The 26,755-nt window shown below is 34.9% G+C and overlaps 1 protein-coding gene across 1 annotated transcript in view; it reads right to left on the bottom strand.

Annotated features, from left to right (window-relative positions):
• The window catches only part of LOC106106030 (protein GDAP2 homolog), a 27,930-nt gene extending 1,176 nt beyond the window's left edge, over positions 1-26,754 (bottom strand). Inside the window, exons 1-6 of the mRNA XM_013286552.1 lie at positions 26,595-26,754; positions 2,537-2,687; positions 1,819-1,961; positions 1,164-1,296; positions 541-650; positions 6-62 (exon numbers count right to left, since the gene is read on the bottom strand). Coding sequence (XP_013142006.1) covers positions 6-62; positions 541-650; positions 1,164-1,296; positions 1,819-1,961; positions 2,537-2,676 — 583 coding nt within the window. The 5' untranslated portion in view covers positions 2,677-2,687; positions 26,595-26,754. The remainder of the gene's footprint in view (positions 1-5; positions 63-540; positions 651-1,163; positions 1,297-1,818; positions 1,962-2,536; positions 2,688-26,594) is intronic.
• Position 26,755: the final 1 nt, after the last annotated feature.

Genomic DNA, 26,755 nt, shown 5'->3' with positions numbered 1-26,755 from the left:
GCAGCCGCACACCACCACCACGCCCGGCAGCGCACACTGCTCCAGGTGACGACGGATTGTACCTGCGTGTACCAAAACATATATGTAGTTTATTTCTACACTAGCTGTTCCCGTGCGACTTCAACCGCATCAAATTATTAATGCTTTACTTTATCGTTTACATTCGTCAAATTCTCACGAACTCAAATCACGAAGGCCTTTGATATTGGATAACAAAATACAATGCCTAAAGCGTGTCGTAGGTGTACGGCTTTTTATTAAAGTAAGAATTATTCACAAACATGCTGTGATTGCTAACATCTTACGCCACGAAGTAGTGTGTGTTTACGCTTTATTATATTAGTATAGATCAAAAGGTTAAAGTAATAAGGTTATAGAAAGTTTATTTTATTTACATAGAATAATTATTCGCGTTTCGTGCAGAGATCAGTGTTTTACAATGTTGAGCTATGAACTTTATTTTTTGAGTCGCAGCTCAACTGTGCAAGTGTGTGAACATGTGAGTGTGTTGAGAGGTGTTTGCATGTACAGTGTACTAACTGAGCGCGACGTGCGCCGCGAGGTCGGGCGGGAAGTTCCTGCGCGGCGTGTTGAGCACGCACAGCGCCAGCGAGCGCGCGCCCGCCTCGCTCGCCGCGCACAGCACGTTCCTGCAACGTACCGACACCTTCAAACGCGGTGCTATGTCTTTAAAGACTTTTCGAAAGTAGATGATAACCCCTTGTAGGCGTTATGACCCTTGACGGTAATCTTAATAATATTATTGTTTATTCTTAATATTACTATCTACCTATTCGATACGAGCTGTTCCCGTGCGGCGTCATCCGCATGAAATTATTATATAAAAACTTTATTTTATCGTTTACATTTGTCAATTTCTCAATTGCAAATGTCGAAATTACTGTTACCATAATAACTTTGCTTTGCTGTGATTGCTGACATCTTACGCCACGAAGTAGTGTGTTTACGCTTTATTATATTACTATAGAACTATAAATAGACTAGCTTTCGCCCGCGATTCCGTCAGAGTGGATTAAAAAAAAACAAAAGTGAGAAGCCTATGTGTTCTTCTAGATCGAAAATCCGTTTAGCCGTTTAGGCTACAAACTCTAACAAACATCCATCCATCTAAGCTTTCGCATTTATAATATTAGTATGATTACTTGTAGCAGTTGTGCAGCGAGGTCTCCGCGGCGGTGTGGTACTGCGGCAGGTAGTTGGGGCACACGGTGTGCAGCACGTGGCGGCTGCGCAGCTGGTAGCCCGGCGTCACCACCGCCTCGCCGGTGCCGCACTCTGCACACTCAGCCGCAAACACAACACGGTAAGGTGCAATATCCCCGAGCAAGTTTAACAACGGTAGAGTCTGATTTACCATCTTCTCACTGGAAACACTAGGATAAGGGTAGGCAACGCATCTGCACTTGCGGATGTCTATGGGCAGCGGTCGCTTCGCCATTTTGGCGGATTTAGGTGGCCGCTTGCTCGTTTGCCACCTTATGTTATAAAAAAAACACTTCAACTAACAAATGAAACGCGAAAATAATCCCGCGTTTCATCTGATGCGTGTGAGCGGGAGGCTTAATTTTAGTCCTTTACCTTCCCACTGTTTTCGTCTAAAGTAAGGATTCTAAAGGAAGGAAAGTGGATTATGGAGGAGACGCAGAAAAAATGCAATTGTCCCCTTTAGGTCTTCTCCGTCGTATAAGGGTAGGCAACGCATCTGCAATTGCGGATGTCTGGGCAGCGGTTGCTTCGCTTGCTCGTTTGCCACCATATAATCCAAAAGAAAATTAAGATACGACAGTTTTGTCTCACCGAGTCCTCTAGTAACGATTTCCTCCTTAAGTTCCGGTCCCGCGACTTGCATTATCCGCTCACTGATCGCGTTGCATTCCGACAGCGTCTCATCTGTAGTGTTCGTTACCGCATCCACATCTAAAGCTGTGATATCACCTTGCCTGGAAAATACATAGAAATAGTATTATAGATACGATTTACTATAAATCGACCAATCTCACAAATATTATAAATGTGCAAGTTTGGATGGATGGATGTTTGTTAGAGTTTGTAGCCTAAACTGCTAAACGGATTTCAATGAAATTTGGCACAGATGTAGAGGATAGTCTGTAAGAACACATAGGCTACTCACTTTTGTTTTTTTTTTTTTAATTCCACGGGCGTAAGTTACTAGTATTAAATAAAGCAAACCATATAAGTCTACTTATGGGAACAATGATTGACCGTTACTGAATAGAAAAGAAGATAGGCCATACTCAAGAGTTGACGAAATCCGCACACCTGTCACTAATATATCGCACTGTTTAGTCTCTCTTTGATTCCTATGAGCTTATATGGAGGTGCGCACAATACTCGTGCAACTAAACAGTTGGATTGGCTGCGAAACAATCGACAATCGCACAACAGTTGCGTAGTTTAGTACAGATGTGCGCCCGCTCTAACAGCCGTAGTCTACAAGATCTTAAAGCTTTGGTAGGCTAATAGTTCTACTACTGATTATGTATAGTTTATTTACCAGAACGCAAGACGCTGGTTAATACGTTCATCGTAGAGGTATTGAGGCGCTGTGGCTGGCGATGGTGACACCGCCGCGTAGTCCGTGAGCGGTGCTACGCCGCTCTGCGACCACCGCACCACGCCGCTCGGCGCGCGCATCGCACCCTGGTCTGTAAACGTAATATTATATCATTGAAAAAGCGAACCAACCCTCTGAGCTGTCGCCCATCCACGACCTAAACAATGCACTTATTGTTTATCATGAAAAACAAACCGCTACTAACCACTAAAGAGAGTTTTGTTGATACCAGGGATATACCCGTTCGTCTTAGGTGCCTTTGAGTGATAATCTTCAACTTATAAAACAAGTAGCCTATCTCGAAAATGTTGCTTTGAAGGTATGGATGGTTATCGGCAACAAGTCGAAAGGACAATACATAAAAATACGTTTTGTTTTTTTTTTACTATTTTTCTCCATTTGTAAAGGGAGCACATACATATTTTTTAATTTGATTTTAAAAATCGGTCTTTTATGGTGTAAAAGTAGCTTTAAACCAGCCAGTAATGTGGATAAATAAAAATTGTTGTATAACCAAAGAGTAATTGAAAAACAGAATCGCCACTTTATCAAACCCTTGGCTTGAACGCTTTTCTTCTGTGCTCAACATTCGAGAGGTTTCCTTGAACAGCTGCGCAGCGTCTTTTGTCTTTGGTCAAGTTTAACAAAAGCGGTTTGTCGGTCGAGTGGCTTTTGTTTGTGATAAGACATTGGCTTAATGCCACCTCGCTGATCTACTTCAGTGACACTTTTTTACATTATGTAAAAAACTGCCATCTTTACTCTTCTTAATACAATAGGTTTATTGAAAACTTAAATCTATAACATTAACAAATTATGAAGCTGCACCGAAATTCTGCAGTATAGCAAGACCGCTGCCGACTACCTTTCGAATTTGTTGATGTTTTGCCTATGTTTAATTTTCTTCTAGTTTCCATTGCTGAAACACCCGAAACAAAAACAGATTATACTTGGAATAATATGCCGTAATTAATTAATACGTTTATTTTATTCTTGCATGTTGCGTTCATACTAGATCGAATTATTCCCAACCGTCACCCCGCTCTGTACCCATGTGAGAATAAAAAGTTTCATCTGTCCCACCTTTTGAAACCACTATCATCAATAAGGTGACAGATGGAACCATTATGAAATAAAATCAGTTACAACCGTCCCTTCGTTGCAAAAGATAGGACGGATGAAACTTTTTATTCTCATCTGTCTCCAAGTGGGGACTGAGCGGGGTGACGGTTTGGAATAATCCACTAGATCCCAATCTTAAGATGACAGCCGTCCGGGCACACTCATATTCACACAGTATTCCGCTGTACTAATTCTCACGTAGTTCGGAAAATTTTAACAAATATTGTGCCTATAAATAAAGTTGTTTCGTAACTTAAGTGATCCGAGGGGACAACTCAGCAGGCTGTGTTAAGTAATTGTCATTAGATTAATGTAAACATTCTAGAACATACTACTTTTATACTAATTAAACACACGTAACATACAAAATGTATAGAGTTATGTAAAAACGGGACAATTTATGTGTCACTAGCTTTCGCCCGCGACTCCGTTCGCGTAGGATTGAAAAAACTGAGTAGCCCGTATGTTCTACTGTGCCGATTTAAATTCTTACCCCATTAAAAAGCTACGTTATCAGTGAGTGGCATAGGCTATATTTATACTATTACACGCGAACGAAGTCGCGAGCAACATTTAGTACATCATACTTTGTCTAATGCGTGGATAAGTTAGCTTGCTTTTACATTGGTATTGGCGATTAGAAATTTTTTTTAATATTACCTTATAAATACAATATATGATAAAAATGTCACAATAAGTATAACCTTGTCATTGATGAGATACAAATAAAGAAACAGACAATCTATAGTTCACTTGAATACAACAAAAAACCTTTGACAAATCCAAATAAACATTCATTACAAGCAAAGATTTCGAAACGCGTAGAGTAAACACACGATTACCAAGGGCTTATAATGAATATTTGTGATGAACATTTTCATAATATCATCGAAACAAATATTGGGTTTATTCAGCGCCAAACCAGGCGAAAAGTACACTAACCAATGTTATTTAAATTTGGTATCTGTTACGCTATATCGTGATAGGGCATATTGCAATAGGGTTTTAAAATATTTCGAAATACCAGGGTAACATAGGCTGTCTTGGGTAGTACGATCGGATATCTGCTGAAGTCATGGTATTTCCGTGCTCGTATAAAACTTACTGTAACGAGTTTGTTGAAGTCGCTTCGTCAAAGAACAAAGATCGATACAGAGCAATCCACTATCTTTTAAATGGCATTTACTTGAGGAACAATATTAATAAAGCATAAATTACTTACAATCAGACGTTATTAAAATTAAGCTGAGTATTTAAAATTGAAAATAAAGTAAACGAGGCCAATTAAAAAAAAATCATTAATTCACAGAGTATAAACACTTAAAATCAGATTGGTCAGATTCGAATTTAAAACCTTCAAGTCTAAAGATTAATTTCCGCTCTTTTAAAAAAAAATCATAAACTTTTATAATGTCATTGCAAGGACATAAAGTGAAATGTACTTACACATGTCGGCAATAATTCATTTATTCTAGGTCACACCTGGGACGAGAAATTCTATGACGTCACCGGAGCAATGCTCTGTTCCCCTCTCTCTTATCGGAGTGAGCAAGAGCACAATCTCATTGATGTTGCATTTCCTGATAACTTTATATAGCGTTTAATTGCTCAATAAGATATAAAAGATCTCGGTCAAAGATTTATTGCTATAACTGTTGTTTTATAAAAAAAACATATTTTCATAGGAAATACAAATAATAAAAATTTATTACACGTTCATGAATATTCTTGGAAATGTGCTAAGATGTTTAGAAGTCAATTAACAGCCGTATGTTTTAGTGTTAAAACGTTTCAAACATAACATGTGACACGGAAAACAGCGCAAAAGCCGCTTCTAACAAACTTGTGCAAGTAAATAAAATATTATAGAAAAAGCGCTCAAAAGTGTTGATTCGATCGAAACTAGTATTCCTACATCCCAGTCCATCTTCTGATTGTAGAAATTTGTATGCGCTATGGTTTTAATTGATTTTAATGGGACATTTAATTTTTCAAGAGCGTAGCGTGATAGCGGCAACTGCTGAGCCCAATTTTGACAAACTTGAAAGGTTCAAGGGCGCATTTAACACGAGCAATCCTCCCTCACTAATGTGTCACACGCACCCCTATTTTGTTACACTGAAAATGATTAACTAAAACAGATATTCTAATAAGAACTTTGAATTAAAATAGCGCATTTCTTACTAATATGATCATATTTATTACTAATATTATAAATGTAAATTTTTATTCCGTTCGGTGTTGCGGGCAAACGCTAGTCTTTGGATAAAATCGCGATAGTTAACTGTATAAAATTCGATTTGAAACACTAACGTTTGATGCATACAACAATTTCCTCGGTACTCAGGGAACTAAGTAATTGTGTAATGGATAGAACGAGCACATAACTAGTTAGGAGAAGGTTCCCTGGAGACTAACTTTTAATGGCTTTCTACCTACCATCGAGTCTGCGTTGCTTACTCATTGTCATGGTATTCCGCATTGGTTGCTATTCAATTTATTACACTCTGGTAAAGTTATGTAAATGTGTATCGGTACGTGAAATTTAGGCGTTTACTCTGTGATGGTCAACTTTATTATTTTAATTTAATGGTAAAAATCAATTCGATTATCGGTAAAAATCAATACGATATTAATCATGTCGATTAAACGAGAACGAAATCAGTAAACTATAAATATACGACTAAAACTAAATAATAACTGAGGGTAACCTTAATACGAACCTATAATGGTCATGCCGTCAACTTAGCGAATCAAAGGCTTCGTTACACAACTCTAGCACGCACGTCCGCCACCTTCGGCGTACGGTCACGATATGACCTCGTAGGGGGTGTAGCGCTGGGGAAACTGCGTGGAGGGGGTGAAGGCCGTGACGTCACACGGTCGACGAACCCCCGGGAACTGGGTCATGAGTTCAGCGGTCGATCCTCTTGGTTTGGATAGCTTACCTTTGTGAGTTACGTAATGACCATCAATAGATGATCTCGTACAGATGACGCAGCATCGTAAAATCTCAAGATAAGATGTCTTGGACTGAGATATAATAAAGCTATCGACAATCGTTTGTAGCAAACAACTTAATTGGATTTTTTATGTACTTAATATCAGTGGTAATTGTAAGATCGATGGCTCCTACGTAGACTGTCGTAATTCATCATTTAGTCAAAATAATGCCAATTGTAACATCAACTGGGTTTACGTTGGTTTTCAGTTGGAGGTAAAATTTGTAGAGTATTTATAAATTGCACATTTAGAGTTCCTCTTTAAATAGACAGTTAATGAATACGCGTGCAAATATTGACACAAACATAAAGGTGCTTAGTCAATGTTTGTTCAGATAAGCGTTGAAACAAAGCGATGGAATGCTCTGCTGGATTATTGTGAGCCTCGGATAACAATGGATAGGGTTCATGGATACACGGATAACAATGGATAGGATTATTGGGTACTGCGCGTTGTTTAATTGTTTATAACCCTGGATGATTATAAAAGTCATACATAGAGTAATATACAACATACATATTGACCTCGAGAAAATGGTAAACATTGAAATTTTTTTTTTAATATAATCGCTGATATTAGAACGTATTATTAGCTGTCGCCAGCGATTCCATCCGCGTAGAATTAAAAAAAAACTATGAGCTTTTGCAGATTATGATCGATATCTTTGTTAAATTAGCAGTTTTGGAGATACGTAATAAATGATATCCTATCCATACAATATTAGTACGAAATAACATTACAACCCTTATGTCTTCTATTTTCAATTAACATAACAGTTTAAAATAATGATATTTAAACTGAAGCTAACGTATAGTTAAACATAAAAACGCGCTATTAGTAGATAAGTTGTAACAATCAGATAACGTCGATAGCCGCAGTGTAAGAAATTAACTGCGCCATAAAAACATGTCGTGAGCGGTTATAGAGATACGACGTAGGTCATGGAGTTATACACTAATGGCTAGCATTACAGTTTGAGGACTTTTATGGTATATTCACATATTTATATATTTCATATTCACACGAGGACAGAAGAGAGTCGCAGAGCAGTAAACAGTGGAGCTGTCTTGAATATTAGATTATTTATAACGGTGATCGAAAAGTCAAAATTTATGGAACAGTAAATATAATTACAATATGTCATATTTTATTGATATGCATTCTAAAACAATTTGTCGATTCTACTAGCAATAGCATAGATAGTCTAATGAGCAGTACTGCAAATGTGCCTTCTCACAATAGCTGTACTCTCCACTGCTCTGCCTTACTGTACTCTTGTAAAAACAGAGCGATTTTAATCGTTTATTTTTTTTAATTAGAAACCAAATGACTTTAAGTTAATAATAGTTGCATGATGTTGCAACCTTCTCTTAGTAATTGTTTTAATTAACTTCGGATTTAAAGACGGAGAGCATCAAACATGAACATGAATTTCAAGTATGATTGTCACTTTATAATAAACAATATTATACTTAGATGAGTCAGGAATATTTTAGACGAAAACGTTTTATAACCATTATTATATTAAAATCTCCATCGCAATTTCCAGACTCAAACATAACGATTACTAGTCCATCCAATTAATGAATAAAACTCCGGTTTTTAATACATTTTTACTACCAAATGGTGGCGACTATATCGAAATAAACACACAACATATAAAATAGAAAATTAAATTATGTCATCCATAACTCTTGTCGCGATCACAAGGTTTATTTTGCAAATATTATTGCTTCTGTCCACACCAGATAGGCTGACAAATACGTTTTTATAGTAAACGAGTTATTAGGATACGGTTCAAACTTAATTTGTCTGAACCATGTCGTATTAACTTCGAAATAAAGCATTTAACATGTGACACCGTAAAAATCCAAAATGGCCGGATTCTTATATAACGTTTGACATTAACATAAGGGCAAATAATTTAATCATTACTTAAATTGTTACGAAATAGTCTCCTAATAATCAACAGCTATCATAATTTACGCGAAATGTTAACGAGTTGCCAGTTGCCAGCAAATGGTCAATGTCATTAGTACATTTGGATATAAGCGCAGAATTCCACTGCACTAACACTTACATCTTACTAATATAAATGGGAAAGTTTAGGTGGATGAATGTATGTTTGATAGAGTTTGTAGCCTAAACTGCTGAACAGATCTCGATAAAATTTATCATGAATATGGAGGATAGTCTGGAGGAACACATAGGCTGTTTTTTTTAATTCCTCGAGGATGTATTTGCATAAAAAACTAATTTATATATAAAGCTGTCCCACTCATCCTTTTTGACAAAACCGAGACTGTAAATATGTAAAAAATAGCATCGCGGCTGTAGAATTCTACACTAAGAGTCGATAGCGGAAGGCCTCAGGAGGACCGGTTACGCGACCAATACTGATAGCTTAATTAAATTGGTTCCAGTATATTCCATGCATTAGCTTATCATGCTTCATACTTATACTAATGCGAAATTTTGGATGGTTGTTTGTTACTACGTATCGTTAAAACTATTTAAATCTGCATACAAAACACAGATGTAGAACATAGTCTGAAAGAACACATATCGCTTTATTTTTTCCTAAAAAAAAGGACGTACTTAAATCAAGAAATCGTCATTTGCAAAAAATTTAAAACGAGGCGAAAAAGTTCTACGTTCGTTTATGAAGCGGGCCGGAACAAGTATGATTCATTGAGATGTTACTAGGTCAATGACCTACTGCCAGATAGCCGCTAATAATTTAAGGAGATCCTTAGTGTAGTTCTAAAACTTACACTAAGCAACGATTTATTGAATGGTATGATTTAAAACACTTTGATACATTGCAGTAAAAGAAAAGTCTCTTAAAAATTTGGATAAAAATAATTATTAACTAAAGAAAAATATCGAGATGTCTCGTGTAAAACGTCGAATCGTCAGTTGTTTTAACACAAAAAAACATAATAATTTTGTATGTATGTCTATTAAAATGGGAAATTTTAACATACACATTTAGACATACGAACTTTGATATTGTTCTATAGAAAAAATACGGTAAAACGAAATAAAATGCAAATATATTCGAAATGCAAATAACATGTCACGAAAAGAATAAAACTCGATTACCATATTAAGCACATTAAATAATCTTTTTTCCGGTAAAAATGTTAACATTATCAGGTAATATTGCGTAAGGAAGTTTTAATGGTTTGGAGACTGAAAGATTTTTAGTGCCCATTTGAACAACAATTTGAGGTCACGTAAAGTTTGTAATACAAAGAGAATATAGTAACCGTGAGTTACTTTAGACATCTCTTTTATTTCCTTAGAATAAATAGAGACAAAAATGTTATTCTATCTGTAATCCAACAGTGAAAACATACACTAGAGCGAATGGTACAGTCACGGAAATCTGCGGTATTTCACTTACAGAATAATTGCCTTGTCCCTTGCAACAAAAACAAACTCCGTCTCTTAGAAATACCCAATTATATAGCAGTGAGTTGCGCAAACCACGACGACGAACATCGAGGCAATAATTAGCCCCTCTTTTTCGTACACGCATCTAGAAATAGTGTCGTCATTGTTCCGAGCAATAGCTTTAAGGATACCGCCAGATTCCCTGACTGTACATAAAGATTGTATGTTTTTGTGGCATCACCCGAATAGAATTGTGTACTGTTTGTGTACTTGTGTACTATTGTGTAATGAAATAATAAAGAATCGAATGTAAAATGATAGTCCAGTGAACGGAACGATAGGATAACTACAGATTATAAAACTTTAATAACAAAAAAATATTTTTTAATAAATTGATGTAACATTGATGTTTAGATCGCAAAATATTACACAACATTATTTCATTAGGCAAGAATATATTACATCTTACATCATTGAAACTGGTTTTTTGCATTAAATTGTCATTAATTTAATTGTCTATAAATAAACTAGAATATGAGTGAGTCAGACAACGAAAAAAAAAACAAAAGGTATTCGATTTACAAATATAAGAAAAACTAGTACGTTCATATTACTATAAACTACGTGAATGAAATTTAAATATACCAATCTCTTAAAGAACTTCTGTTTTAGTATATTTGCAGATTTACAAACTAAACAGTCTGTAAAATTTATTATTATGGATTCCAAGCCGCAACCACTAAGCCTATCTTTAGCAGAACAAATCACGCTGTACCACAAAAACCGCACAATATCAAAATAATGTACTATGCAATAATAGTTGACACATTTGATATCATCATCCTACTCCCGTAGGGTCGGCGCAACAGGTTTCTGTCCTCTACATAACTATAATACGTCATCTCAGACATCACTCCTTTTTGAACATGTCACCTTTCACGCAATCCATCCATCTCCTTCTACGAGTAAGTCTACGGTTTCCATTGATGTAACAGCTATTTAAAAATGTTATCGTGTCCTTTCAAACACGAAAACTTGGCGTCGCTGTTAGAATTGTTGTAAAATTTAATGGCGCATAGAAATAATTCTTTGTTATAAACATGTAAAGAGCAAATTAACTGGCGGTACAACAATTGACGTCACCGTGCGCTCACAATGCGCATAGTTTACTGTAAACAAACTTTACACGATTCGTAAACTCGTGCTTGAGATAAGTTAAAGGTATATAATTCATATGTTAATGTTGTCCTTCAGCACAAAGCAACAGCAAGCGTGGGTTTGCATTGGCTGCACATTACCGGTTTTTAGCGCTACCAGCGTCCTGGGCGAGATATATACAACGTCAGCTTTTTACTAGCTTTGCTTTTCCCCATAACTATGTCAGATTGTGTAATTATACAGACTTATAACGCCCCTATGTACAACGCCCTGTGCGGTCGTTCAATCCCGCCCTGGCCTAAACGTGTGTGAGACCAGAGATAAAAAGACTACAATTATATACTCATAATTAATTTACTTATATTTTATATTCTTTGACATTTAAAAACAATATTAGTTTAGTCCTCAAATAGTCCTTGTTTATCATAGTAAGCAATCGTGAGAAAATCTTTGTTTGGTATAACACTATATCAAAATACTAAATGTCGGAGTTCGACTAATTTATACATTAGGCTTCCACAGTAGAAATACGTGTACAATAGCACATTGTCATACCTTGCATTCGCGTTTATAAAGCAGCTTTAATAATGTGATTTTGTACAATTGTGGCAGTGAAAACGTACGGGATAGGATAGGATCATAGACGAGAATATCCTAAATTTATTAACATTATTTATTTTAGATAATATATGGCAGATAACCTATGCAGATGCATGCCTTTTTCGGATATATTGCTACTTAAAAAAGTGTGTTTTTATAAAATTTATTCAATATATTACACCAGATTATATCAAGAGAAGTTTAATTCGGTCAAAAAATTCCACGAATTTGCGTCATGGAATTTTTTGACCGGACACTCCTTGGCCTTTTGTTTTAAAGTGTTGCAAAATCAGGTTTAGGAATCTTTAATACCTAAAAAAAGTCTTGTTTTTCAAAAAAATCAAAAAGTTATCGTTGCTACCTATTCCTTACAGATTACAGTTGGCACATTAAGTACCACGAAAAGAAAACGATATCTTTAAGAAAAAGAAGTAAAAACTTCCCCGATGTCTAACGTCGTAATGTGGGCGCCGGCCTAGCTAATGGTCTAGAGATAAAAGTGCGAACAGATTGTCCTAATAGCATATGTAATTATCTAGCTGTTGCAAGTCAGCGTTTACGAAAGAGGCCGACAAATCGATTTAATGACTCACATGCAAAGAATACAAAGGATACATTTGAGACAAGTAGAGAAACAACTTTTTCTTATAGTTTTAAGGTTAGAAAAATTGTTAGATGTTTAGATTCAAAAACATCGATTGTTTACCCGAATCACGATTTGAACGTTATAAAATAAGAAACGCCTAAACGCAGATTTTATTTTTAATTTCAAATCTAGACATATTTAAATTTTTAATATACAATATGGTATGTTTAGTTTAAAATTAGAGAAGTTTTGACAGAAGCATAATATCCTCCGTCCACTAAATTGTCTAGTGGAGCACTTTTATTTTCCACACTTAATAAATATAAAATTGTTAAATTCAATATTTATTGTCTATGCATTTAGATATAATCTAAAAGGATTTATTCATAGATCTTACACCATTTGTATATATATAGTGCAATTGCATTACCACGTTCATACAATTATCACATTTTATGTTTGACTTCCTCGTGCGTCTGTCTGTTTGAACCACTAACTACAATATGACGGTATTCGTATGCAAATTATGCAAATATTACTCATAATAATAACTAAAGTTATTTCTTAATAAAGTTAATTTAATGCGACGGACATTTTTAGGGGAAAGAAGGTCACATATGCTGTTTATAAATACGTGTATTTCGTATACATCAGACAGAAAAAGAAACATTGAATGATGTCATGCTTCGTTACCTTATCTAAGATGTTATCCTAAGAGCTGGCGCACACCTTTGACTAAACTATCGCACAAATGTTGTCGATTCTCGATTGTTTCGCAGCACATACAACTGTTTAGTTGGAGGACACAAGACAGAGGTTTTTGAAATTTTGCAAACAGGCGGCCGTCATAGTCATCGAGAGAAATAGAGTGTAGTATTCATTGTCTTAACTTATTTATTTAGCTTTTTTTACTTGTTTAATTTTATTTTTTTAATGCATTGTTTTAATTGAATTTACATTTAAATTTTATAGTATATTGATTTTAATTTTATTTTAACTGTAAATAATTTTAATTGCATTTTTGAAATCTGGTCGAAATTTTCAAGTCTATGTTGTATTTTAAATTTAATTGTATTGTTTTTAAATTAGGCTTAGATAAAGTGCTATAAAGTGTGATAGATAGAAATAAGATTTTAATGTAAATTTATATTTTAAATTAAAAATAAAAAAAAATAAAGATACACCTGCTCCCGAGGTCCTTGACTTGGATTGTGTGAAATGTGTTAGGGGAACAAAAATGGAGTAATGTGCAAACTTCCATATAAGCTCATAGCAATCAAAGCGGGAGAAAACAGTTGTACAATAGTTTAGTCAAAGATGTGTACGGTCTAAAACATCTTTAACTCTATAGAGTCAAAGGAAATTAAAAATATGACAGGTTTCGTGTATAAACCTCTGATTATCTAAATTGCAATCTGATAGTTTTTATTTTTTAACATCCTAACACAATTTGCTTCTTTAATTTTTATTTTATGCATGATACTATAATTTCTTGATACTAAAAGCATTTAAATTCTTTACAAGCTATTACTTACATTTAAAACATAACAGAAAACAACAAAGAATAACATCGTTTACGGAAATACTTTTGTTCTCTGAAAGCTTCTGTTTAACTCAAGTACTGCCTTGGGGAAAGTTCTAATTAACCTTTCTGGAACACTACTGCCAACTTGACAGCTTGTTTTCATATTGTGTACGTGACTAAGTACAACTTAAATGTTGCTTAATGATGACAACAACAAAATCGCAACGTAGTTTTAAAGATATAAGCATACATTGGAACACTGGTATAGTCATTTGTCTTCTGCATTGTAGTAAAGGATCAAATGAGTTATCTATACGTATAATAAAATTGGACTGTGTTTGTAATATCAATAGAGAAATCCAGATTTCGGAAAGATGTATTTGCGTTACTCATCAGCCAAAATTGCATTTAATTTTTTTTGTCTGTCTGTATGTCCGCAAACCGCGTTTGTAGCGGGCCATCTCCAAAACGGCTGGGCCGATTTCGACCAGACTTTCACTGAAGAGTAGCTGACATAGACGGGCATATTATAGGTTACTTTTTTATCTTAACATTGCGTGGACGAAGTCGTGGACAACAGCTAGTTTGAAATAAAAACTTAAGTACATTCCTTTACAATTACTGTGACACTTGTTAACAGGCGACACAATACCAGCGCCTTACGATCGACTTATCTATCTAATTGCATTAAGTTGTAACAGTCTTATCCGTGTCTTCAGCGGTACATATGCTAGGACTGTCACCGTCGATTACACAATGCTGCATGACGTCACGGATTCCAAAGCCTTATTAATTCGATATGCGTGTGGTCGCTGGCCACTTAAGGGGCTTCCCACTAGGACGAACGTGGAAGCCATTACGGATTTAACTGCCTATCCTATTTCCAATAACTTATTGTATCGTTCGAACGTAATACGGACGCCTCTGTTGTAAATGTAATGTAATTAAAATGTATTTAACGAAATCAACCGTACATATAGTTGATAGTAATCCTTTAAGCTTTGGATGAGCATTGTATTGATACTATGGTTTCATTGTGAATCATAAGTCGTTACATTCGTCAAGGTCACATGTACTTGATAAAACTCACGGTCACGATGGGGCCCGTATCGTTGATGACGTCATTAGTTCACGTCGTACAGAACAATATTGCATTTTAAGATACTGCACAGTTAATATAAAAACAACTAAACATTGTTTTCTATTGAATTTAGGGTGATTTAAAATTCGACTTTCATAGCAATATTATTAAGCACTAACGCAATCTTTTTTTGTTAACATCTAAAGCCCGTTATAGACGCTTAGTTATGATAGACATTTTTACTGAAAAGACAAACTGTTGCAGCTAAAATTATCAGAGCTGTGCGTCTACAGCGGTCTTAAGCCATTGATGCTAAGATAAACTAAAGTAGTTCTTATTAAATAAAGGTTATAGTTTAAATTGTAACAATAGAATGGTATATTTATGCTAATAACACTTTCACAGACGAACGCACTTGTGCAAATCGCGTTGCGCCATGGACGCTAACGGGATTGCATGGAGGTCGCTTACCCCGTTATGTGGCACACGTAATATTTTATAAACTAACCAAAATAAAATTTGTGCTTTTGTTGTCTCAGTATTTTAGTAATATAAATGCGAAAGTTTAGACGGATGTATGGATTTACACATTAAAGTGGTACCAAGGCAATTAATATCCAATCATTGCCAAGCTTATAAGGAAGATGGAAGATAACCAAGATCACTTTCCTAAAGGTATTAATGAAGTTAACCAACATTTTAAAAGTATCGTAGATTATCGTAAACCATAATTCTGCAATCTACACCTTGTTGTTTGTGTTTACTTAATAAATACTAATTTCTGTGCATATTTTGATAGTAACATTAGAAATAAAAACTCGACATTGTCTTTTGTATGTTCACGTTTAGTACGTCGTAAACTCGTAATTAATCTCTTAATGTTAAGATTTGTCTTGCATGATTTACGTTTCAAACATACGACAGTTTACGTAGGAGCCAAATCGATATTTGTGATTTCAGGACATAACTCATTTAATCATAAGTAAATCCGAATCGAATGCAACGTTTCAATGGATTATAACAATGTGTATTAGAAGTGTTTTCTAAATATAGTCACATAATAAATATAATAAAAAAAACATACAGACGAATTGAGTACCTCCTTCTTTTGGGAAGTCGGTCGAAAATCTTACTAATATTATAAATGCGAAAGTTTAGATGGATGGATGGATGGATGGATGATGGAGGATGGATGGCATAGATGAAGAGGATAGTCTGGAAGAACACATAGGCTACTTTCTTTTGTTTTCATTAATACCACGCGGACGGAGTCGCGGGCGGAAGCTAGTAATAAATATTTACAAGAATTATATGGCAAACCATCTTATAGCTATACTCAGAAGTATTGCAACATTTGCCTAGTTAACGACTACCTGCGATCAAACTTGGGACTTACGAAGCCATATACTGCAAAGTTAAGCTAAGTCATGGCGAAATTGAGAAGTTATATTAAGTTATTGAAGGATTACAGACAAAATATTGGTATGGATAGAGTTTTCTTGAAATTCCTCAACTTTTTCTAGAAGTAAAGGCTTTCTTTTAAGAGCTACAAACATGCTAATCATAAGTTTTAAAAAAATAATTTTCTTTCAACAATTAGCTAATAGTTCTAAGTACGATGTAGTTAGTTAACGTTAACTATCGATTAGCATGCACTGTGTATCCAGACCGCGTCCAGCGACACACTTACGATGCGACTGAACTAACGATGGCATTCGACACAGATGACACCGTCTTATGGGTAGAATACTAATTAAAATAACAATTTCCAATACACACTTGATGTCCCTTCACTTAAGAATGATTTATGGCATTGCATTAATTGTAAAAAAATTACTTAAATTATATGCAAGACACAATAGCTTCGGGATACCCCAGGGTAGTATGTTGGGACCCAAATAACCTTTTGGTTCTTAAAAGAAAAATCTAATTAAAAACAACTTGACACAGCAGCAATATTCTATGTAGATTATGGACATAATTATGAATTATAAAAAAAGAGAAAGCGAAATTAATTTAATCGCATAATTTATATTAGTCCTTAATGCAGTTCGAAAAACGAGGCCAGAAACTGCTAAAGAAACTTTACTTAGAAACCGGTCTGTTTGAAGACAAATAAATTATAACGAACATAATCATAAATATATCTGGTACAATAGTCAATTACTTAAACCTGGAACAAGAGGACATTCTTTACAACTAGTTTGACAAGCAAGTTGGCGTAATGCCACAATATCTCTCCATATCTATACTAATATTATAAAGAGGACAGATTTTAATTTTGTATGTATTGAAATAACTCCAAAACTACTGGGTCGATTTCAAATATTCTTTCACCATTAAAAAGCTACGTTGTCAGCGAGTAACATAAGCCGTTTTTTACTTTTTTTAATCCAAACGCGGGAAGTCGAGAGCAATAACTAATACAGTTAGCTGACATGAACTTTGAACTACACATTATGATAACCTTCTGTAGGTTCAAGTACACGAATTGGTAATGATTACATTTTATAAAACAATGTCTGTTGCTTTAAAATTATAAATTTAAAACGAAAAGTATGACTTCGTTTTGTATAAATATGTTACTAAAACTGGGACATGCATGTCTGACTTAGAATGAATAAGTTAAGCACTTTTTGTTTTGACAGTACTAATGTCACGCACTACAGGGTACTATTTTCGGTTAATTTTTAATAATTTGGAAGGTTTTTGACTGTATAAGAATCTACATTAGCTGCAATACTTCGTCTGATAGTTAACAAAACAGAAAGATAAAATACATTTTACTGATTTATGATTTTAATTAGTTGATTTTTCTCGCTGGCCAGTATAAATAATTTAATTTTCCATGAAAAGGAAAATTCGCTACGGAACTTACTATTGGCAACATTCAAATTGATTCTATAATAATAAATAAAATATCACTTATGGTGTAGAATGTTAAAACTTATAAAGAATATTATAAAGTAAATAAGGTCAGAAAAGCACAGGTAATAACTCAAAGGTTGAACAGCGCCGTTGATGTATGAATTTGCATTCGCGAGATTGGAATAAAAATTAATTATTTACTGCAGGAAATACAAGAAAATTGTCTGTGTTGCTTTGTGGAGTATAAGACAAGTCTTGGAACAGTTTAATGATTACAATACAAGGAATTGCTGTGATAATATGGCATTTAAAAATTATCGCAGTATTTTAACAAATGAAAATGATAATTGTATGGACACTAGCTTTCGCCCGAGACTCCGTCCGCGTTGAATTAAAAAAAAAAACAAAAGCAAAAGTTCTATCTATCTATCCTCCAGACTGTGGTCTACATCTATACCAAATATTATCTAGATCCGTTCAGCAGTTTAGGCTACAAACTGACAAACGTTTATCCATCTAAACTTTCGCATTTATAAATCTTATTAATCTTATCTTACTTCTTACTAATATTACAAATGCTAAAGTTAAGATGGATGGATGTTTGTTAGACGTTGTAGCCTAAACGGTTGAACGGATCTCGATGAAATTTGGCATAGATGTAGAGTATAGTCTGGAAGAACACATAGGCTACTAACTTTTGTTTTAAAACTCCACGCGGACGGAGTCGCGGGCGGCTAGTTTAGTAATATAGAACGAAATCGTGTTGTAATACTACTGTTCTAATAGAAACACAATTATAATCTATTTTACTTTGATTGGTTTCAAGTAGATTTATCTTATTGACAATTCATCCGCAACAAGTGATGATAAAAACAGCGTACAAAAATCTACGAAACCATCCTTGACTGTATTTAACTAATTTAATGTAAAACTATAAAGTTACAGCACAAACTAAATGCGATAAGTTCATCTATAAGCCCTTGAACTCTATTACTCTGGTACTCAATAATTTTAGAATCAATATCGATGAAGAAACTTCTGAGTGAAATAATATACAAAAGGTTAACCATTTTAAATTAAGAAATTTAATTGTAAATTAATTAAAACTACAATACAATTCTATTCACCTCAATAGTGCCGTTCTTCCAATACAAAGAGACAATGAAAAAGGTAAATAAAAATACCATTTACTATAAGTATTCCATACCATTAAATTGGAAATCCAGTGTGATAATCTGCAACTTCTGATCAAAGGAAAAACCAAAATTTTCACGCACAAAGAAACTTTGATCACAAACGCACTAGAGACCCGCACACGACACGTCTGCACTGCATCAAGTCGCGATGGATACTGCGCTGATCATCATTAATTTCAATGTAAATTCCAACTTACGCGTGTTAAGGAAAACTGTGTTTTGTTTGTATTGAGATAGTGCTCGTATTTGTTTATTCGTATCAACAAGCTTTCAATTACAGGACAACCTGTTTGGCCTACGCCTTCGGTTTCTAATCTATAGAGGTGGGTTTCGAGCTAAGGTATTGGGAAATATGTAACTTTAATGGATTTGAATGTACGGGATAATGTTGGAATTTGAGTTGATTTACGAGTATCACCTACTAGCTTTCGCCCGCGACTCCGTTCGCGTGGAATTAAAAAAAAACAAAAGTAAGTAGCCTATGTGTTCTTCCAGACTATGTTCTACATTTATGCCAAATTTCATCGACATCCGTTCAGCAGCCTACAAACTCTAACAAACATCCATCCATCCATCCATCTAAACTTCCGCGTTTATAATATTAGTAAGATTAGTTAGAAGTAGGATTGGCAACAACATCACATCCATATGCATTTAACTTTTGGTTAGGAATCAAATTTCAAGTTAGCAACAGAAGCCATATTAAAACGGAAACTGTTCTTGTATACTTGACGTTAAGTGAAAAAATATTCTTGCATAGTGACAGATAAGTTATGTATCATCTTATGTTATTTTTCCTACATATTTTTTCCATATTTTATAAGGATTTTGGGTTATTAGGACATTTATATATACATCATAATTGACCAAGCAAATAAACATTTTTTTATATATTACATAATGGCAAACGAGTAAGCGGCAACCTGAATATGTCGAAATAATAAAACGCCCGTTGCCTACAGACCTCTTTAAACGCTACCTTTTATCGGCGGAACGGATGAATAAAAAGAAAAAAAATACGGGATGGAGGAGGGCCTTCACGTTTTATTTTTGTTGCAGATTTATTAATCAGTAATCTATGACATCACCCCCGAAGGGTCATAAGTGTTTAATATCTAACTGTTTCAAATTTTATACGACCAAACTGAATAGTACACAACGCGAAGTGAATTCTCAATGACTTGTGTTCAAACAGACCGTGTCATACATACTGAGGTAACAAATTACTCGTAAATAATTCGTCATCTTAAAACGTAAGCAATTTAAGTCCCTATCTCTTTACCACCCTTTTCTTATAAGGAGAGGATGGGAAGAGGAAGTGGAGGAAAAGAGGATTTGACGGAGGAGGAGATACATAGGAAGGGGAGATATCTTATTTATGTGCGTCTCCTCCTCTGTCGGATAAGGGTAGGCAACGCATCTGCAATTGCGGATGTCTATGGGCAGCGGTCGCTTCGCCATTTTGGCGGATTCAGGTGGCCGCGTGCTCGTTTGCCACCTTATATTATAAAAAAAAAAAATATTTTGGTCATATATTACTTATTTTCCGGACTACCAAATGACACAAGACTAGATTGTAAGACATTGAAATGGTTTTGGGTTCGAAAGTCAAATCCTTTCACAGCATATACATTGCTTATTAAAAATAGCGTTAAAATATCATAACATTCTCGTACGAAAACTGAGCTTTCATTCTAATTGGGAGGAAAAAATAAATACAGTAAAGACATAAATGGTTTAATTAATTTTGGAAATTCGACTAACTAAAAATTTCAAGTAACAAACGACGTAAGTTTAAAATATCGAGAGTACATACCAGTTAATCTAAGACAAACCAACACATGTTATTTAAAAAGGTAAACGTAGTATATCTCGGTAAACAATAAACTGTTACGAAAATGACAAAAGTTAATTCGTTCCGCATGAATCAACAGAGTTAGACAATCCGAACAGAACATCGGTACAAGCCCGGGATCGATCCTAAGTCGTTATCGTGTACAGAAATATGTCTCCAACACGCAACAGAATAGTTTACGGTTTGTTCTTTAAACGGCTGAACACACGAAAGTATCGAATATCAAATTCAAGGGCACCATTTATTATTTTATTATCTATTCCATTGCAATAAGGATGATATTCCAAGAAACTCTTGAATTAAAGAAGACTTTGAAACTAAATTGTCAATGCAACTTCGAGATGTGCTTCTGCTGTTAGCTATCTAAAAACTTAAAGGAAGATTGAAGAAAGAATATATCGATTAGGTGACGCAAAACATGAAGGGACTGAATTCAGATAGGATGGCTGATGGAAGTTCATACGTATACAGGGACATGATACAAGGAGATAACTTTTCAGACAGGCTCTATAAACCTTGTTTAAAGTTATCAAGAATATAAAGCAAATTGAGACATTGTTTATTATGAATGTATTATGCTAAGTATAGCATTTTCTTTATGTATCGTTTACTGGAAAGCATCGCGTGAATGTAAGATGCATCGACTTTATAACAATGGCGAGTGTATAATCGATAACGGCCTTAACTCTTTTATACAAGACAGCAAGGACATGACAATTAAATTGTACTGAAGCTACTATAGCCAATTTTATCAACACAAATTAACTTAAGTGCTAAATCATCACCAGCAGACTATACATACATACGTCCCCACTGAGGGGCTAGGAGCCTATCTAAAGGGGTGACTAGGCTATAGTCAACAACGCTGGCCAAAGGTTGGTTGAATTCATATCTTTGAATTTCTTCGCCGATATGTGCAGTTTTCCTTCACCGTAAGAAGGTCGGGTAAATTGTGTACATAAGGAATTCGAAAATCACATTGGTACGGCAGGATTTGAACCCAGGACCTGTAGATTATAAGTCAAGTGCTCAAATGTCTCAAGCGACGCTCTAAAGAAGGAAAGAAGTGCTCAGACATTTTAAAATGATCAAAGCGAAATAAATAGAGTAGTATCTTACAACCAAGGTAGAAATATATTTCAAACGCAACACGACAATTATCACGAATTTGTTTGAATATAAACAATTACAATATGCAAATATTACACGTGCTAAATAGTGAAGTTATTGTAAGGTATTATGTATGTCAACAAATGCCTTATCGTTAAGCTACTGCAAATAACTATTGCATTTAGTTGGTGTTTTTTTGGGTCATTGCCCTGCCGTTTGTTGGTATTTAACGTTTGTCGTGACAACGTATCGTTACTGGAGAATGTGCATTGGAGTGGAACGAGGTTCCGGTTGGTCATTGGTCAGCCATGCAACAGGTTACTATGGCCAGGTTTTATTTGCGAACATTCTAGTGTACCGTATTCTGTGCAAAGTATTGGGAAAGAGAGCAGATAAAGGTTCCAATCCGGTAATAGTCACAAAGTAACGGCCCGAGCCGAGGCTCCTGAGGGAGCCCTCGAGCCTAGTTACTCATAAAAGAGGCTTAGGCTAAGCGCCAACTGCGCTCGGCCACCTCAAGCCCGGTGAATCTGTAAATGCCTCTTCAAGGAAAACAGTGACAAATCAGTCACAAAAAAAAGATTATAACGAAACACAATTTATTCTTAAAGATCATTTGCTTATGTAAGGAAGTATTTTTATAATTTGAAAACCTGTCTTATCCCTTAATCATAGATGGATGTCGGAATCATAGATATTGAAATAAATGCTATGAAACTGCTAATTTTCAAATGATTTCTTGGTATCTCATGTCGTATGGAAATTAAATCAAATTACATAGTAATTTCTATTTACCCATTACACCAAGATTTCCTTGCAATTAACGATTATTTCTTAATTAGTTACGTCAATTGCATGCCGCTGTTTATTAATGATGTACATTGTTCCCAAATAATTACGATATTATTATTAATCGAAACTTCCAGATCATTAGATAATTTATAATTAGAGCGAATGAAGTTCATTTAAAGACTAGCTGTTCCCGTGCGGCGTCACCCGCATGGTATTATGAAATATTTATTTTATTGTTTACATTTGTCAAATTATCAATAAAAAATGTCAGAATGACATGACATGACAAACCTATGCAAACTTGCTTCCTTGATGTTAGCAGTAACTTATGTTCTCTTTCCTACATTAGGGTTTTTATCTAAAATATTTACCCCCTAAGTTATGGCGTAGACACATATAGCCTAAAGCGTAACGTAAGTGTAGGGCTTTTTGTTAAAGAAAGAATTATTCCAAAATATGCTGTAATTGCTGACATCTTAGGCAACAAAGAAGTGTGTGTTTACGCTTTATTATAATATAATAGTATAAGTATACATATAGAAGTATAGATATGATATTTATTCATACATTTTCTCTGGACCACAAACAGGATATCTATCGTGTACTTATCAACTTTCTTACACCACCGCTATTGTGGTTTAAGTGGTAATGCACTTTCGCTTACATCAAAAATAGAAATTTAGTAACAAAAATTTATCTCACACAATGACATGCTTTACGCTTTTGAATGCTTCTTGATGTACCTATCTTCGAGTTTGAAAATAATTGGTGTGACCTGCGTATTCTTCCGGACGTCTTGACGTCACTGGTCAAGGTCATTTGACTGTGCTTGTCTAGTTTAATCGAGAGGTGTCAGCCCTAGGTTGCCGCAATGAATGGAGTTGTGAATCTAAAAATAACTTCGTTGTGCAGATTCGATCTGAATGGGACCCCGCCTCCCGTTTGCCCCCTGATCATTAAATGGGTCAGTGTGTCAGGTGTGACGTCACAACTGACGTCATAGCCGCATCCAGGTACGATCCCGAAACTGGGTCATAGTCGGGAGTTTACTGCATTTTATGTTTAATTAATTTTGAAAATTTTAAAGTAATTAAATTTATGGATGGAAGCCAAAATATTTAAGTTGAATTTTTTTATAAAATATAAGGTGGCAAACGGGCAAGCGGCCACCTGAATCCACCGAAATGGAAAACGACCGCTGCCGATAAACATCTGCAATTGCATATGCGTTGCCTACCCTTAATTGACGGAGGAGGAGACGCACATGAGGAGGAAATTTCTCTTTCCTATGCGTCTCCTCCATCATAAAATCCACTTTTCCTTCCCATCCTTTCCTCTTAAGAAAAGGGTGGAAAGGTAAAGGAACTAAAAAGTAGGCCTACGGCATCACACTCATCAGACTGTACGCGGAATAGCTTCCACTTGACGCCTGTCTTCTGTGTGGTCGTGGTATTACACCGGGCGAGCCGGCACATTCGTGCGAAGATGTTAAAGCGGGCTCTACACTGGAGTTGAAAGCTTATTTTTTTTTATCAAGTATTCTTTGCTAGTGAATTTGCACATGTGTCCAAGGTAATAAACTACACTTAAAATGTCTCATGGCCAGCCTTAGTAAATAATAAAAGGACAGGTCATGATTATTGTCACAACTGTGGACATAAAACATATAAAATATGCACAAACACACAAAGAATACATGAGCAAAGAACATTTTATATGTAACTAACTATTATGAAGCAATTTAATTAAAAATAGACAACCTTATTATTTACTTTTAAATCTTACTAATATAACTAATATTGTAAATGCGAAATTTTAAATGGATGGATGTTTGTAAAAGATGGAGCCTAAAGGACTGAACAGATCTCGATGAAATTTGGCGTAGATGTAGATCATAAGTCTGGAAGAATACATAATCTACTTACTTTTGTTATTTCTATTCCACAGGGATGGAGTCGCGAGCGAAAGCCAGTATGCTCATATTTAGAAGCAAGAATCTTTTAAATAAACTATATTGAATGAACTATATTATGCGGCGTATCTAAACCGATTCAAATTGTAAGACGCACGAGTCGGTAGTAAAACTTTTGATATGTAGCGTAACCGTACGGTTAATTACGCACGCAGATAACAGAACTAGTAATAATAAGCAAGAAATAAGACTCATTTTCACTAACGCGACCAGCTACAAATATTTCGGTGCGACGACGCAAATAGACGATTAAATTTTATTTCAATTATATACCAGCTGAGCAGCTGTCGTCCGCAACTTTGTGCGGAATTAAAAAAAAAATCGTTCATAATATTTCAGCATGCATCGCTTATCTTACTGGATATAAATAACTGTGTACAAAAACAAGACAAGATAGGACTAAGGGCCGGAATACACGGACTGCAGATATAGCTTCAAATTCAGCTTGAGCGCAGCAACCAAGGCTACTAAAAATAGCAGTTCTTGTATGGCTAAGTCTATACCGTTTGGAACTGTCTAGATTGATTGCAAGTCTGTGTATGTCAGGTTTTAGTCAGAAAGCTCTCATAGTCTAGATAGTATTTAAATACTTTTGTTAAGAACAAACAGAAATTTGTAAAGTAGAACAGATTAGCAAAATGTAAAATATAAAAGTGAGTACTCCGGAATGCTTGTTAAATGTTGTATTGTATGGAAAGTTGCAGATGCCTGCATTGAGACAAAGATGTTCATTAACTTTGTGAAACAACTCTACAAAATGTTCTTTTGAAAAGATATCGAAATAAGCATATTCTCTGAGAAAATTATATAACTTGTACAATTGTGGAAATTGGCGGTGTCCCACTTACAGAAAAATTGCCTTATTACTTACGACAATACAAACTCTGTCTCTTCTTACAAATAAAAATTAGGTGAGTTGTGCAAACTATGGTATCATAATTAAATAAAAAGCAATTAGCTAGTTTTTCAACCAATCTTTTTTCCTACAGACACATTTAAAAGCTTACTATTGGTTACTGTTCAAGCCACTAGCTATTAAAGTGGAACACTGACAGTTTCCTGGATTGTACAATAAGAAAATATTTACATATCATTTAATTAACTTGAATTGACTAATTACAATTTAGAGGACATTTGAATGACAAAAGAATAAAGTTTTTTTTACCATTCACAGCACATACATACTGAGCTAATAACTGAAGGCATTAACTTTTGACTGACAATTATTCTTTCTTGGGACATAAACATAGTGTAATTTTTTTTAAATTCCCTCCTTTGTATTATACATCTGCTTATATACTTGTATTACAATAATATAGCATACAGTCTCTAAGACAAGAATTAAGAGTTATAAAACCATTATGAAGTAGAAGATTTGATGGCTAATTTGATATTCATGAGGTATAAAGCTGAAGAGATGTAAGAAATATGAATCAATTACTGAGATATTAAAATATTTTTATAAAAATAACTTTTTCCCGAGATTTTTCGTACATGGAATCCAAAAAACTTAGTAAGTAAAATCTCATTAGAATTATAGTGCGTCATGTAATCTGATAGTAATTTAGATAAAAGCCAATTTATTTGTTGCTGATATTGATTGGAGCACAGTCTGCATCTGTCCTATTTTTCTCACCTCAACACAATTGACATTGGCCTTCCCGTAAGCTACAAACACAATCAATACAAGGTGTAAAATAACAGTAGTATGTAAAATGAAGGTGTACTCACGTTTTGTATATGACAGGAAAGGGAAACTGTAAAATACACGGGAACACTCTGAACAAGCTGCAGTTAGGGAACTAATAAATAAAGCTAGGAAAGGTAAACTATGTTTAAAAATACGGGAATCGTGCCGACAACTAGCGGCCACCCATTTTCTGTCTGTCACT

The sequence above is a fragment of the Papilio polytes genome, unplaced genomic scaffold (genome assembly GCF_000836215.1).
Source record: "Papilio polytes unplaced genomic scaffold, Ppol_1.0 DF822511.1, whole genome shotgun sequence".
NCBI lineage: Eukaryota > Metazoa > Arthropoda > Insecta > Lepidoptera > Papilionidae > Papilio > Papilio polytes.
This window is presented reverse-complemented; position numbering and strand designations above follow the sequence as displayed.